The 16399-nt window shown below is 39.5% G+C and overlaps 1 protein-coding gene across 6 annotated transcripts in view; it reads left to right on the forward strand.

Moving 5' to 3' along the window:
* Positions 1-15972, forward strand: part of VEZT (vezatin, adherens junctions transmembrane protein) — a 76053-nt gene extending 60081 nt beyond the window's left edge. For 2 of the 6 annotated variants that reach the window (XM_060195552.1, XM_060195553.1), the window contains exons 7-13: positions 516-663; positions 5027-5358; positions 6954-7147; positions 8800-8900; positions 11062-11269; positions 14375-14422; positions 14944-15972. In XM_060195552.1, coding sequence (XP_060051535.1) covers positions 516-663; positions 5027-5358; positions 6954-7147; positions 8800-8900; positions 11062-11269; positions 14375-14422; positions 14944-15464 — 1552 coding nt within the window. In that variant the 3' untranslated portion in view covers positions 15465-15972. The other 4 variants (XM_060195554.1, XM_007523192.2, XR_009550880.1 and 1 more) reach the window with 3 other exon arrangements.
* Positions 15973-16399: the final 427 nt, after the last annotated feature.

Below are 16399 nucleotides of genomic sequence, written 5' to 3' on the forward strand. Positions count from 1 at the left end.
TTAATTCTCACAGGGAGATAAAAATTGTGCCCATCTGATAGCAATTGCACTATAAGCCACTAACTCTCCCAGTAAAAATGATGAAAATAAATATTTTTAAAATAGCCTGTAAGACATTAAAGGTGCTATGTTCATTACAGGGTTGTAGGAAAAAGTCATGATGGGGCAAGGGTAGATAGCTTAATGGTTATGCAGAGACTTTCATGCCTGAGGCTCCAAAGTCCCAGGTTCAATCCACTGCACCACCAAAAGCCAGAGCTGAACAGTGCTGTGGTAAAAAATTAATTAATAATAGTAATAACGGAAAAGTCATGATGCATTTCTGCAACGAAAAACGGACAAATACATATGTTTTTTCTGCAACTCAGCATATTTGTTATAGTACTCACGTCTTTGTTATAGTACTCACGCCCCTGACTAAAGCGTAGAAGACGAATGAATGAAGGTAACGGTAGTTTCACAGTCCCTTTGTGCTTAATGGAAAGACGCTGTTGATCGCCTTAACTTAATTTAACCTACCCCCTCAACTCCGAGAGTGACAATGTGACCAACTACATCTGTGTGGTGCCTTTTAAGGAGCTGGGTCTTGGACTGAGTGAGGAGCAGATTTCTGAAGAGGAAGCGCATGACCTTACAGATGGCTTCAGCCTACCTGCACTGAAGGTAATCCACAGTGGAGAGTAAAGAGCGGTACTCTGGGTCACACCTGTGCTTTCTGAACATCAGTGTCGCACCTGTCCCCTTTCAGGTCTTTCTGACTCCCAATATCATCATAGACTGTTGTTTGTGATGTTACCTTTAGACGCAGAGAATGTCATGAATGTGAAGAGACTCACATGCCTGAGGCTCCAAAGTCCCATTTTCAATCCCCCACACCACACACCACTATAAGCCAGAGCTGAGCAGTGCTCTGTTAAAAAAAAAAAAGAGAGAGAGAATGTCATGAAAATTGTATGAGATCCTTATATTTTGATATTGAAATTTTTATTATAAACTTCTCTTGCCATAGACTTGGGAGATAAAAGAGTGTATAATAGTAAACTAATGGGTGCAAGGACTGGCGTAAGGATCCTTGTTTGAGCCCCCGGCTCCCCACCTGCTGGGGAGTCACTTCACAGGCGGTGAAACAGGTCTGCAGGTGTCTGTCTCCCCCCCCCCCCCCGTCTTCCCCTCCTCTCTCCATTTCTCTCTATCTTATCCAACAACGACGACATCAATAATAGCTAATAAAATAACAAGGGCAACAAAAGGGAAAATAAATTTAAAAAATAAATTTAAAAAAAGAGTAGTAAACTAATGGATAAACACTTTTATTTACTAGTCATTATTTAATCTATTTTACTAGATTATTGTAATCAAAAGTCAAAACAGCCTCAATGTGCAGCAATAGAAAAATGATGGCATGAATTATGGTAGATTCACATGGTGAGTCATTATATAGCAGCTGAAGTTTTTTTTATTATTATCTTTATTGGATAGAGACACTCAGAACTTAAGAGGGAAGAGAGCGAGACAGAGACACCTGCAGCCCTGCTTCACCACTAGCAAAGCTTTCCCCCTGCACGTGGGCACCGGGGGCTTGAACCCGAGTCCTTGTGGTGGTAATGTGTGCTCTTCTACTGGGTTCACCCACTGACCAACTCCAAAAGATGCTTAAAAAAGAACAACCAAGACGGTCATAATTGATCCTGGTTCGAGCCCCCGGCTCCCCACCTGCAGGGGAGTTGCTTCACAGGCGGTGAAGCAGGTCTGCAGGTGTCTGTCTTTCTCTCCCCCTCTCTGTCTTCCCCTCCTCTCTCCATTTCTCTCTGTCCTATCCAACAACGATGACATCAATAACAACAATAAGGCAGGGGTAGATAGCATAATGGTTATGCAAACAGACTGTCATGCCTGAGGCTTCTAAGTCCCAGGTTCAATCCCCTGCACCACCATAAACCAGAGCTGATCAGTGCTCTGGTAATAAAAATGGAAAAATAACAATTACAACAATAAAAAAAGTCTTAAAACAAACAAACAAAAAAAGACAGGAGTCGTGCAGTAGCTCAGCAGGCTAAGCACTCATGGCACGAAGTGCAAGGACCAGCATAAGGATCCCAGTTCAAGCCCCTGGCTCCCCACCTGCAGGGGAGTCACTTTGCAAGTGGTGAAGCAGGTCTGCAGGTGTCTGTCTTTCTCTCCTCTCTGTCTTCCCTCCCTCCTCTCTATTTCTCTGTCCTATCCAACAACAACAGCTATGACAACAATAACAACTACAAGGGCAACAAAATGGGAAAAATAGTCTCCAGGAGCAGTGGATTCATAGTGCAGGCACAAGCCCCAGCGATAACCCTGGAGGCAAGAAAAAAAAAAACCTTTAGCAGACCTCAATATTTTACATTTTAAAGATATTTTAGCTAAAACTGATGGTCATTTGCTTAAGTTTTATTTGAATTTATCTCACCCAGGAAAGGATATTATTGTACTTGCCCTAGATTGTGTTAAATTAAGTAAGAAATTGTAGAACAGGGATTGTCATACAAAAAGTACCAGAATGGTAATATTCTTTTTTAATATTATTATTGAGGGGGATTAATAGTTTACAGTAAATGCAGTTGTTGGTACATGTGTAAAATTTCTCAGTTTTAGCAGTTACAGAAGCCGGACCTTCCACCTTCTGCACCCCATAATGACCCTGGGTCCATACTCCCACGGGGTTAAAGAATAGGAAAGCTATCAGGGGAGGGGAGGGGATATGGAGCTCTGGTGGTGGGAATTGTACCCCTCTTATCCTATGGTCTTGTCAGTGTTTCCATTTTATAAATATATATTTTTTAGTTTCTCAGTTTTCTGCAAAACATTCTCACCCCCAGCCTAGGTCCCCCTCCACTGCCGTGCACCAGGACCTGACAGTCCCCTGCCCTGCCCTCCCCCAAGTCCGGTGATTTGGTGCAATACAGTAGCTGTTCTTTTACAAAGCATTAAAGAGAATGAAATATCATATTTATTTCCTCCCTAAAAAAATATCTATGTATTCCCTTTTGTTGCCCTTGTTTTATTGTTGTAGTAATTATTATTGCTGTCATTGTTGGATAGGAAAATACTTTTTTTTATTCATCAAGGTGTTTCAGTGATTTCCCTATTTATAGTTTTGTGTGTCTGGTGGGGGAACTGGAGCTTTGCACATGAGTGATTTCACTGCTCCAGGACATTTTTTATTCAGTTAGAGAGACAAAGACACCACAGCACTGGATCAGTGCCATGTCATCTCTCATGTGATGCTGAGGCTGCAACCTAGGCCTCATGAATCACAAGGAACGTGCTCTGCCTGGTGATCTCTGTCTCCACCCCTATTTATGCTTTTGTTATGTTAAATTATTTGCTATTGCATTGTATTGGTGGACTCACTGGAGTCAGACTTTCCAGAATTATAAATACTATAAATACGGTCATAAACAAATCATTCTTTCTGTGTTTATTTAAAAAAAAAAGGTTAATAGTTATGATTACCCCAGTGAATAAAATATTTCCAGTGTAAATCCTGGAAAAGAGCAAATAACTAATACATTTTAGCTGGCATTAAGTTTGTGTCTGTTGTAACCTCTTTCTTACTGCCCCCTCCCCGCTTATATGCACATCAACACATTTCATATTCCCCTTCTGTATTTTTCCTCATTGTCTGTCACCAACAAATTCTCATCTATCCCCCACCCCCTCCCACCACCACTAAAATATAAGCTCCATTGGTAACATGCAGTTTGTCAGTTGCACCACTGCGTGGCCCCTATAAACTCCACTGGGGCAGGAATATTTTTATTATTTTTATTTTTATTATCTTTATGTATTAGATAGAGACAGTCAGAAATTGAGAGAGAAGGGGGTAATAGAGAGGGAGAGACACCTGCAGCCCTGCTTCACCACTTGCAAAGCTTTCCCCCTGCAGGTGGGGACCAGGGACTCGAACCCAGGTCATCAAGCATTGTAACATGTGCACTCAACCAGGTGTGCCACCACCCGGCCCCAGGAATATTTTCACCTGCACTCACTGCTGTGTTTTCAGCTCTGACAGTAGTGTCTAGCACATCAAAAGGTGCACGAGAAATATTTGCTGGCAGAACAAATAGAAGAATAAAAAAATAATTTAATGACAATGGATAACAGATTTACTTGTGAGTTAAGATTGTATCCAAGAATTCCTAGATACTGTGTCTAGCACTCTGGAGCTTTGTTCTTGCTCAATGAACTGATGCCAAGGTAGTCTACATGAAATTATCTTAATTTATTATTTGTGTAATTTTATATTTATTTAATAAAGTCATCCTAAGTAATCCTCACTTTCATGGTTTTCAGAAAACAGACTATAAATTAACCAAAATGGTTCCATCCTTTTTTTTTTTTTTTTGTCTGCAACCTCTTGTTTATACTAAGTTGTTTCCTTCTGTATTTGTGAGGTACTGTCCTTATCTTGTAAAGGACTTCTGTCTGGAAAAATATTTTGCTGCCTGGATTCAGGGTATGTCTCTCAAGAATGAGCTTTCCAGCTTTTTATTCCTGGGTGTGATCACTCTGGGGCTGATTTTTGTATTAATATCTTTGCTGACCCAAAACAATAGTTCAAGTTTTGAATCCCACACTCTCAATCCATCAGTGTCTCATTTCTTTGGACTTTTATAGACCCTTTATTCCTGCTGTCTTCTCCAGCATGTAAAATTTCTTAGTAATTCAGTTAGGAACATGTCTAGGATAGTACTGCTATAGATAGAAACTTTGAATAGATGTGTTTCCTTCTAGCAGTACACCCCTTTTACGGAAAAATCATAAGAAATCAAGTGTTTGCTTTACCTGCTATATTGGGACTGGAAGTTCCCATGACTACGTAATTTGAAACTTGCTTAGCTGATCTTAAAAGCCTAGGCTCAACGATAATCATAAGGATAAAGTGATAAATTTAAACCAGAAGTTAAGATAAACGCATTTGTACTTTGTTTTGAATAATGATCAAATTTTTTATTAATTTAGCCCTTCATTTTGTCCTTTATTTTTTCAGGTTTTGTTCCAACTCTGGGCAGCACAGAGTTCAGAGTTCTTCAGACGGTTAGCCCTACTGCTTTCCACAGCTAATTCGCCTCCTGCACCCTTACTTACTCCCGAACTTTTGCCTCACCATATTTTATCTGATGTGACTCAAGGCCTACCTCATGCTCATTCTGCCTGCCTGGAAGAGCTTAAACGCAGCTATGAGTTCTATAGATACTTTGAAACGCAGCACCAATCAGTACCCCAGCGCCTATGCAAAACTCAGCAGAAATCAAGAGAGCTTAATAACGTTCACACAGCAGTCCGCAGCTTGCAGCTCCATCTGAAAGCATTATTAAATGAGTAAGTGTAGAAGCCATGTAAGGAAATGCCTTTGTGTATAACTAGCTTCATTCTTGTGCTCTTGTGGTTGTTGGCTTGTTTCCTAGCTAGAAACAAGAAGCAAACTTGAGACATGAAGGATGGTTTCATGTTGTGGGTGTAGCAGAGAAGCAGTGATTTGTGAGTACTGTAGTTTGAGTTTGTTTTGTTATTCCTTAATCTCAACAGAAAAGTTAGAGAGATGCTGTTTATTCTATTTGAGAGTTAAAGTGGAGACGGTTATGAATAATGAGCTTTTTTTAAAAAAAAACTCTTAAAGGCGGCGGGGGGGGGGGTCGTACACTGTTAAGATTTTAACTTTTTATTTATTCTTTCATTGCCCTTGTTTTATTGTTGTAGTTATTATTATTGAAGTTGTCATTGTTGGATAAGACAGAGAGAGATTGAGAGGGGGATAGAAAGACAGGCACCTGCAGACCTGCTTCACCACTTGTGAAGCGACTTCCCTGCAGGTAGGGAGCTGGGGACTCGAACCGATGTCCTTGCGCTTTGCACCGCCTGTACTTAATCCGCTGCGCTACCGCCCGACTCCCACACTGTAAGATTTTAGAACCTAAGAAGTATCTGTTCGTGTTGGAACAGTAACTATAAGAAATACTTGCGTGTAATAATAGTATTGGATATTTTCCTAGATAAATTACATTTCCTGCAGCATAAGGTAACCTCTTTAACCCAAGCTAAATAGTTAAAATGTAGGATCCTAATTTTTATTTGTAGCCTTTCTGTTTTACATAGGAGCATGCATTTTGCCTTAATCTCCAATTTTTATATCCTATTTTGGTTCACAGTTATCAACTGAAAATAACGCTTTCATATGTTTGTACATAAAAATTTTCAAGTTTTAAGTGGAGTCAAGGCATATAGTATCTCTACAGAAAGAATCTACCATAAACTTACTTTTCTGTCTTCACTCCTCATCCATCCCCTCAACTCAGCAGAACGATATCCCTTTTTCTCCCACACTCCATCTAGAATGACCTTCCCATCTGTCGCTTATATCCTTTCAGTGCTACCTTAGAACTGCCTCTTCCTTGACCGCTCCCTGTCTTTATCAGTGACTGGTGTCATCCCTCCTCAGAATTCTCACTACACTATTGGCATCTCTCTGATACTGTAGTTTTGCGCTCGGATTCCACCCAGCTTTACAGTCCTTTAGCTCTGTGGCTCTGGGCAAGTTTCTTCGATTCTCTCAACCTATTTTCTCATCTGTGAAATGGCAGTGAAGTGGCAGGTTCTTATTTATATATGGGTATGATTCTATTTTTTGTAAGTAGGAAATGAGTTTGATTTACCTTTTTAAATTATAAAATGTCTAGTATGCATGTATGAAATATTTGTAGAATATATGATGCTCTATAAGGCTTTAAAACTTTTTTTGTAAAATTTAAACCACATAAAAACTCACCCTTTAACCAGTTCAGTGACATTAAGTGCATAGATTATTGTGCTACAATCACCACCTTTAATTTTCAAAACTTTTCATCTTATAAGCTTATAAGCCTTATGGAATATTAATTTCCATTTTTTATTTTTAAGCCTTTTTTTTTATTACTCAGGGTAATAATTCTTGAGGATGAACTTGAAAAGCTGGTTTGCACTAAAGAAACACAAGAACTAGTGTCAGAGGGTTATCAAATCCTAGAGCAGAAATTAAAGTTGATTCAGCCCCATGTTCAAGCAAGCAATAGTTGCTGGGAAGAAGCCATTTCTCAAGTGGATAGACTGCTACGAAGGAACACAGATAAGAAAGGTACCTTTAAAACATGTTTCATCTACACTTATCAGACAAGCTTATTCCACTCTGGTAGGATATTTAACATGAGTTTGCACCTGTATGATGAAACATAACATTTCTTGGTTTACTTTAAAAAGAAGCTGACCTCATACTTACAAATTTATATTGAAGGGTGAGGAAGAGACTCAAGCCTGAGGCTCCGAAGTCCCAGGTTCAATTCCCACATACCACCATAAGTCAGAGCTGAGAAATGCTCTGGTTTTAAAGGAAAAAAAATATATATATATATATTTTTTCCAGTCATATATATATATATATATATGACTGGAAAAAATTTATATTGAGTATAATCTAGGCTCTTAGTTTATAAATTGAAAGTGACTTGAAAGTTCAGTGTGTCTTTAACTTTTAATAATAATAAATAAATAAACATGAAAAGCAAGATCCTTACTGGTCCATTTATTAGAACATCTAAATACTGTTTTCTAGTTAGAGTAATAAGTTTGATGATCTGGAGCCAAAAATTTAGTTTAATTTTTAAGATAAGTTAATTTCAGTCATTCAGAAATACTATCCAAGTGATATAATAAGTTGTATTAAATATTTGTTATTGAGGACCCTAAGTATAGCAAACGTTTTGTTTTGCATGAGAAGATTGTCAGCACACTGCTTAGTGGCTTGTTTTTGTTTGTTTTGTTTTGCTAACAGTGATCCATGGGATTTGATTGTTGACTTCCTTTTCAAATAAGTCAAAATCTAATGAGACGTCTCTGAGCGTTTAATTTGTAGTTTCCACTGTGCTAACAACTTTTTAACCAGAAGAACCACTTCCACCACTGTTTTGCAGTAACTGTGACTTAAAGGAGTAGGTGTAGTTTCTTTGGTCTCACAAAGCTAATATGACAAGAACTGGGATTTAGCCCAGGGGTGACTAACCCCACTGTACTTTTGTCTCTTAGCAGTGCTACTTATTAAACTATTGACTATAGGTTACTGGTCATCTTGCTACACACAATCCACCATATATTGTTTTGCACCAGTCATATTTTTGTAACAGTTCCCAAGTACTTCTTTAATCTGAAACAAAACAATTTATCTACCACAATTTATGAAAGGGTTTATGAAAGACACTTAAACCCAGCTTCTTTTCCATAGAGATACTGATGAGAGGCAGAGTGCTGGATATGAAACTTAAATAACCCTGAGGTTAGATGCCAGCACCAGCTTTAGGTAGGTAGTTGATGTTGGACACACCTGGATAATCTTGGCAAGCTATTTGCTTGAGGAATTAATTTCCAATTCTAACTTCTGAGAGTCCAGATAATGTAAGTAAAATACCAGATTGACCTTTCCTTTGGGAGAAACAGAGCTGGTCTATTTTGGAACAATCCTTATGTTATGAAAAAATTGTTTCAGTCAGTAATTACAGAGAACTGTGTTGTCTCCTAGATACTATGGTGAAGCAAAGAAGGGAAAAATCAGGTCTTCTCCAAGAGTTTAAATGGTACTGTTGTTACTGTTGTTAACTTTAATAGCCTTAATTTTGTCATAGTTCAAAGTTAGGATAGGAATAAGTTTGGCTCCGAAATGGGAAAATATTGACACCAAGAATTTTTTTTTAAGGAAAGCTCAACTCATTTCTCTGTTTTGACCTGTTTTGCTTTAAGGGAAAACTGAACTTGCGTGTGAAAACCCACATTGCACAGTAGTGCCTTTGCTGCAGCCAGCTCTGCACATTGCAGACAGAGACCCCATCCCTGAGGAGCAGGTAAGAGGCCAGACTGCTGCTTTCAGTCCCTCAAAGCAGACTTTCCCGTAAGAAGCTTACCTGCCTTAACTGGCATGCATGATCATTGAGTAAGCTGCTGAACTGTGTTACTGATGGGCTTCAATAATTACAATGACTTAATGAATTTATCTCCAGTCCTTCTCTTTCTTTTTTATTTCTTTATTGGGGAATTAATGTTTTATATTCAACAGTAAATATAATAGTTTGTACATGCAAAACATTTCCTAGTTTTCCATCTAACAATACAACCCCCACTAGGTCCTCTGTCATCCTTCGTGGATCTGTATTCTCCCCACCTACCCACCCCAGAGTCTTTTACTTTGGTGCAATACGCCAAATTACAGTGACTTACTGAATTTATATCAAGTCCTTCTCTTTCTTTCTTTCTTTCTTTCTTTCTTTCTTTCTTTCTTTCTTTCTTTCTTTCTCCTTCCCTTCTCCCTTCCTCCTCCCTTCCCTCCCTCCCCTCCCCTCCCCCCTCCCACTTACCTTCCCTTTTTCTTTTGCCAACAGAATTATTGCTGGGGATCGGCACTGGTAGTGTGAATACACTGTTCCTGGCAGCTATTTTTACTTTATTTGTTGTTGTACCTATTTCATTTGGTAGGAAAGAGAAATTGAGAGGAGAGGAGTTACTTGGGGTGTTGGGGTTATAGAAAGAGTTGAAAAACAAGATTAGAAAAGAAAACACAAGTCGAACCTGAAATGGAATTGGAGTATTACACCAAAGTAAAAGACTCTGGGGTGGGTGGGTGGGTGGGGAGAATACAGGTCCATGAAAGATGATGAATGACATAGTGGGGGTTGTATTGTTAAATGGGAATCTGGGGAATGTTATGCATGTACAGACTATTGTATTTACTGTTGAATGTAAAACATTAATTCCCCAATAAAGAAATAAATTATTAAAAAAAAAGAAAGAAAGAAAGAAAGAAAGAAAGCTAGACACCTGCAGGCCTGCTTCACCACTAGAGAATCTTAGCCCTGCAAGCGGGGCGGGGCTTGAGCATGGCGGTGTGTGCGGCAGCTGCGCGTGCGGGTGTCCTCCCCGCGCCATCAGATTCTACCGTGTTGAACTTGCCAGCACATTTCATCCTTTATATGTACTTGCTTCTTAGTTGCTTACTTTACCTTGCAGAGCCATGGCCTTCCGCATATGCAACGTTAACATATCCAGGCTACTTTTTCATTCAGATTGAGAGAGAGAGAGAGAGAAAGAGAGAGAGAGAGACGCCAAGACCAAGAGACTGAGACCACAGCACCAGAGTTTGTCCCAGAACTGTGACACCCCCATGTGGTACCAGAGTTTCAAACGTAGGCAGTGGGTATGACAAGGCATATACCTACCTGGTGAGTTCTCTCTCTGACCCTCTTAGGTACTTTTAAAAGTAATTGAGCACAGTGACCTAGGAGATGGCCCATGGCTAGACTTACAAGCGTCGATCCTGTGTTTGAGCCCTAGCACTGCACTTGACAGAGAGATCTTTCTCACTTTCTCTCATATATATATATATATATATATATATATATATATTTCCCTCCAGGGTTATTGCTGGGTGATTCAGTGCCTGCACCATGAATCCACTGCTCCTGGAGGCCATTTTTTCCCCCTTTTGTTGCCCTTGTTGTTGTAGCCTTGTTGTGGTTATTATGATTGTTGTTGTCGTTTGTTGTTGGATAGGACAGAGAGAAATGGAGGGGGGGGGACAGAAAGGGGGAGAGAAAGACAGACACCTGCCGGGGGCTCCAACCGAGATCCTTCTGCCGGTCCTTGGGCTTTGCAGCCACGTGCATTTAACCCGCTGCGCTACCGCCCGACCCGCATAAATAAATCTTTTAAGAAATGGTTTCCTGGAGCAGGGGTAGATAGCATAATGGTTATGCAGAGATCCTTATGCCTGGGGCACCAAAGCCCCGGGTTCAGTTCCCCACACCACCATAAGCCAGAGCCGAGCACGGCTGACATTGTCTGGACCTGAGCTAGAGCAGCAGAACGATGCCGGTAAGCATGTTCCCATTGCTGCTTCAGCGACTGATGGCAGGAGCCCTCACTTTTTAGTCTTGGCAATGGGTAGGTGCAGTGTGTGAGTGCTGTAGAGAAACGGTTTTCCAATAAAATGCTTCTTTTGTTCATTTTCAGGAGTTAGAAGCTTATGCAGATGATATAGATGCAGACCATGATTTTAGGAAGGATGACTGTTTTTACTTGTCTCAAGAAGACAGAGAAAGACAGAAGCGTGAGCAAGAAGAATCCAGGAGGGTTCTTCAGGAATTAAAGTCTGTGCTGGGATTTAAAGCTTCAGAGGCAGAACGGCAGAAGTGGAAACAGCTTCTCTTTAGTGACCATGGTAAGTTGCTCTGAATCGAGTGTGGGAACTTGTATGGCTTTCACTTTGGGGATGGCAGTGAAGATAGTAACTTTCTTCTGGACAGAAGCTCAAACTAGGAATACGAAATCAGCTATTTAATTTTGATATAATTTGGGCTGTTTAAATGAATTATTTTCAGATCTAGTGAATTCCATATTAAAAATGTGTTTTCTTTATATCTTGGTGAAGACTAAGACATCTTTCTATTTTCTGTTGAAACAAGTTAACATGTTAGCTACACTATTCCATTAAGATAACGTAATTGATTTGAGTACTTTAACAGAAGAAAATGAAGTGTTTCTGTGTATATTGTCTTTGTACTTGGATTTGGACAAAGCTGGGTAATGGGTAGTAGCAGAGATGAAATTCTTTGATGTTTCCCAACTTTCTTTTCAGTCAGATTTCACAGAAGTCAGAGGAGAGGGCATGAGGAGAGGAAGTTTTCTGTAATAGCAAATTCCTGTTTGACAATAAATTCTTTTGGGATTCTAAGACAATACAGTGGGACTTCTCCCATTTTAGAATACCTGTATTGAGCCTTAAAATCAATTGCCTTCTTTTTTTCTTTCTCTTTTCACTAGAAGTCTTTAGATCACCTTTACTTCTAAAAGATTTCTGTTTTCTTAGAAGCCTGAGTATCTCTCTGTCTCTCCCTCTCTGCCTCTTTTTTTTTTTTTTCCTCCAGGGTTATTGCTGGGGCTTGGTGCCTGCACTATGAATCTACTGCTCCTGGAGGCTGTTTTTTCCCTTTTGTTGCCCTTGTTATTATTATTGTTGTTCTTGCTCTCGTTATTGGTGGATAGAACAGAGAGAAATCGAGAGAGGACGGGAAGACAGAGAGAGGGAGAGAAAGACAGACACCTGCAGACCTGCTTCACTGCTTGTGAAGCAGCCGCCCTGCAGGTGGGGTGCCGGGGGCTCAGACTGGGATCCTTAAGCCCCAGTCCTTGTGCTTCACACCATGTGCGCTTAACCTGCTGCACTACCACCTGGCCCCCCTCTCTCCCTATCAACCCCTTCTCTCTCCATTTCTGACTGTCTCTATCCAATAAATAAAGATAATACAATTTTTTTATCTGAACCTTTTCCTGATTTTTTAAAAATATTTTATTTATTTATTCCCTTTTTTTGCCCTTGTTGTTTTATTGTTGTAGTTATTATTGTTGTTGTCGTTGTTGGATAGGACAGAGAGAAATGGAGAGAGGAGGGAAAGACAGAGAGGAGGAGAGAAAGATAGACACCTGCAGACCTGCTTCACCGCCTGGGAAGCAACTCCCCTGCAGGTGGGGAGCCGGGGTTCGAACCGGGATCCTTATGCCGGTCCTTGTGCTTTGCACCACCTGCGCTTAACCCGCTGCGCTACAGCCCGACTCCCCCTTTTCCTGATTTTAAGCATCTCCATCATGAGTCCTTCATATCCAAATATATTTCCCACTATTTCTAAATAGTTATCTTCCTCTAGTTACATTTATTGAATAATACTACAGTTCCACAAACTCGCAGATTTTATTTATGTGAAGCAGTGCTGATCCCTGTAGCAAATATCTTCTCCACCAAGCTGCCCCTTTAGCAGTCTCGCCCAGGCCTTCTGCTCTGACTGCTCTAATTCTGCCTCCTCTTCAGCCGTCGCCTCCTTTTCCACACCAGAGAAGCACTGCAGTGCAAGACGTGGTAGGTTAAGGACTTCCCAGACAGAGCAGAAAAAAACAGTAAGAATTTCTACAACCTACTCATTAACATAAATCAGAAATTATGACATTTCAGGCACAAATATTTTCTGTGTACTCAGTTCTTCTGTCTCTGTAGTTAAAATCTCCTTCAATAAGGACCTTGTTGTCCACCACAGAAGTCATTCAGCAAATAGTCATTCAAGACACTGTTTACTGCTGTATCCCTAGCACATAGGTCAAGAGGATAAAAACCCTACATTCCTAGAAACTTCACAAACTTCCAGTTGACCCATTAAAGTTTATATCCTGCCACTTAGTCAGCAATAATTAGGCATGTCAATCAAATTCTAATATAAGCTATCTTAAGAATTACCAGATTTGGGAGTCAGGCGGTGGCTCAGTAGGTTAAGCACATGTGGCGCAAGGGTCGGAGAAAGGATCCCAGTTCAAGCCCCCAACTCCCCACCTGCAGGGGAGTCACTTCACAGGCGGTGAAGCAGGTCTGCTGGTGTCTGTCTTTCTCTCCCCCTCTCTGTCTTCCCCTCCTCTCTCCATTTCTCTCTGTCCTATCCAACAGCGACATCAATAACTATAACAACAATAAAAAAAAAAAAAAACCAATAAGGGCAACAAAAAGGAAAATAAATACATAAAATTAATTTAAAAAAAAAAAAGAATTACCAGATTTGTGAACTAAAAGATACATGAAGATGGAAACAGTTTGTATATAAACTTGTATCCCAGTTTATTGTTTAGTATTTTCTTCATATAGCTTTAAAATTATCCTTCTGACAGTATGGGCAAAGATAGAACCATGAGAGAAATGTGTCTCTTTTTCAGGTATGTGCTCTTAATAGCTTACATTTGAAAGGACAGTAACGCGTTGGTTTGTGAAACTCACTAAAAAGCTGCTGACGCCATGAAATGCTTTTCCCATGAACAATCCCAGTCCGTCTTCCAGAGTCGTTTACACCTCTGCCAACAGGGGCAAAGTCCAAGTGGAGTTAGAGAGGGAGATTCTGCACCGGAGCCTGCTGTTGGCCGAGTTTTCCTGTTGCTGCTTCTCTGGTGGAGCTGCTGCAGCTCAGGGGAGATGTTTCTTGGAAACGGACACATGTCACAGTTACTTTTCAGTAAACGCCAACTCTTGAAGACGCATTGTTTGCTCTTCCGTCATGCTTCATAATATTTTGTGTTGTACTAACCCCTCATACTGGGAGGAGAGACTGCCTAGCAAGCAACCCACTGCCTACTAACATCAAGAGGGGCTAATACACTTCATTTTCCTTGAAAGGACAACTTCTGCCGTATGGATATATTTATATATATTATACTTTGTATAGTAGTTGATCTTGAATTTAAATTTTGTTTCATTTTTTTTTTATATTTTCCTGTGGCATTTCAAAATGTGTAGAAATTTCGGCTTTACTTTTTTATCAGGGTCTTGTTAGGTGGTTGGCAAGTAAGTTGAATTGTATATTGGTCTTTGTCATGTTGTTTTTAACTTGTAAATACATGTGTTGAAGATCAGATTACTATCTGGATTACTGCAGGCCTTTTCTCTGACACATTATCAGTGACAGCCAGGCTGCTGTTAATTCCTTAATATAGTGGTTCTCAAACTTTGCTGAGCATCAGAAGCAAGTGGAAAATTTGTAAAGTATACTTGGCATGCACTCCCAGTTTCTTCCCAACTCCTAGGTGATGTTGGTTCATGCTTATGGTTTGAGAACCAATGCTTTCATATTTTGAATATAGAATATGAGATGTTCAAAAATACTCATCAAAACCTCATTTCATTTCTTAAGACATGTTATCTATTGAAAAGTTCTCTGGATTTATATGTTTACATTGCTGTTACTAGAAATTTTTATTTAGCTTTTTTTCGTTATTTTTATAAGGAAAAATAATACTGGGAATTCAAATCATTGCTGGGCCCTTAGTTATTATTTTCTTTCTTTCTTTTTTGTTTTTCCTTTGAAGCTGTGTTGAAATCCTTGTATCCTGTAGACGCAGTGGAACCCATAACTAAATCAGAATCATCAGTGGATTCAGATTTGGGGAAAGTTGGTAAAAATAATCCTGAAGAGGACCGTAGTAAACCCTCCACAACTGGAACTGAAGTAAACAGTAGGACTGAGTATTTATGTGAAAGCCCTCTAGCTGATAAAAGTCACGACAACTGTTCAGATAAAGTCTTTCTCCAAGAAACTGAAGGAAGAGTGTGGTACCAGTGTGAGAGTGAAGGTGACGATGAAACTCAGCAGGCAGATGTAGGTGACTTGGCCGTTACCCAGCCAACTCCCAGGGACTCGGTACAGGCCTCCATTAAGCAGAGGCTGGCCCAGCTACAGCTGTCACCGGATCTTACCTTCACTGCTGGCCTTGCTGCCGAAGTGGCTGCTCGATCTCTCTCCTTTACTACCATGCAGGAACAGACTTTCGGTGATGAGGAGGAAGAACAAGAAATAGAAGAAAATAAAAATGAGGTAGAAGGAAAGTAAGAAAGATTCACATGAAGGATATTTAATCTGAAATTCCTTTTATGAATGTGTTTTAGCTTCAAGACTAGATACTCCACTGAAAAGGGAAAATGAGTGTCAGTTTACTATATATTAAATCTAAGGTGTGAATTTGCATCCGTTCAAAAAAACTGATCTGAAAATAGTAGTTACCTGGAAATGGGAGATCTTTTAGATAAATAACAGAAAGGTAAGGGCTCTTTTGAATAAACTGCTGTTTTATTTGCAGCACGTCTGATCGATCTTGGAAATTCTTTAAGTACCTTTAATAAGAAATGAATCTCATTTCTTGCAGAATTTGCTACCATGAAATGACTGGGATAATTCTGTTGAAAGAACATTAATATTTAATATGACTCCTTTTTACTGTATTCTCGCAGTTAATAACTGCAGCTATTATGTAATAACAGGTTGTTTGTATTTTATTTTTGTTTATACCAGTCTTAAAACAAAGATACAGGTTCTAAATAAAAAAATTGAATTCATACAATTTATGTGTGCTGGGGTTTGGAACTAAAAAGAAGTGTCAGTAGTATTTGGAGTTGTGACACTCTTTATATTTGCTTATTCATGTATGTATTGAATAGTTAATTTAATATGTTCCGATGATTTTTTTTTAAAAAAAAAAACACTGTACCATTTTAAAGTTACCTTCTCAATTTTTTTTGCATTTATTTTTTCTTTGTTTTTGTTCTTATTGCAAATAAAAAAGATGTCAAAAGGGGACCCCCTAAAGCTTAAACCCCAATCTTCAATATTGCAGAATACTTTTTGTTTTAGTTTAGTTTATCTAGAGATAAATGGATGCCTTTAACAAAAGCAGATCACTTTGTCCCTGGTTTTTAGTTTGAGACTCTATATGGAGTAAGACTGTAGGAACATCTTGTCCACTTTTTGGAAAGCATCCTTGACTCCTT

Source organism: Erinaceus europaeus, chromosome 7 (assembly GCF_950295315.1).
Source record: "Erinaceus europaeus chromosome 7, mEriEur2.1, whole genome shotgun sequence".
Classification (NCBI taxonomy): Eukaryota; Metazoa; Chordata; class Mammalia; order Eulipotyphla; family Erinaceidae; genus Erinaceus; species Erinaceus europaeus.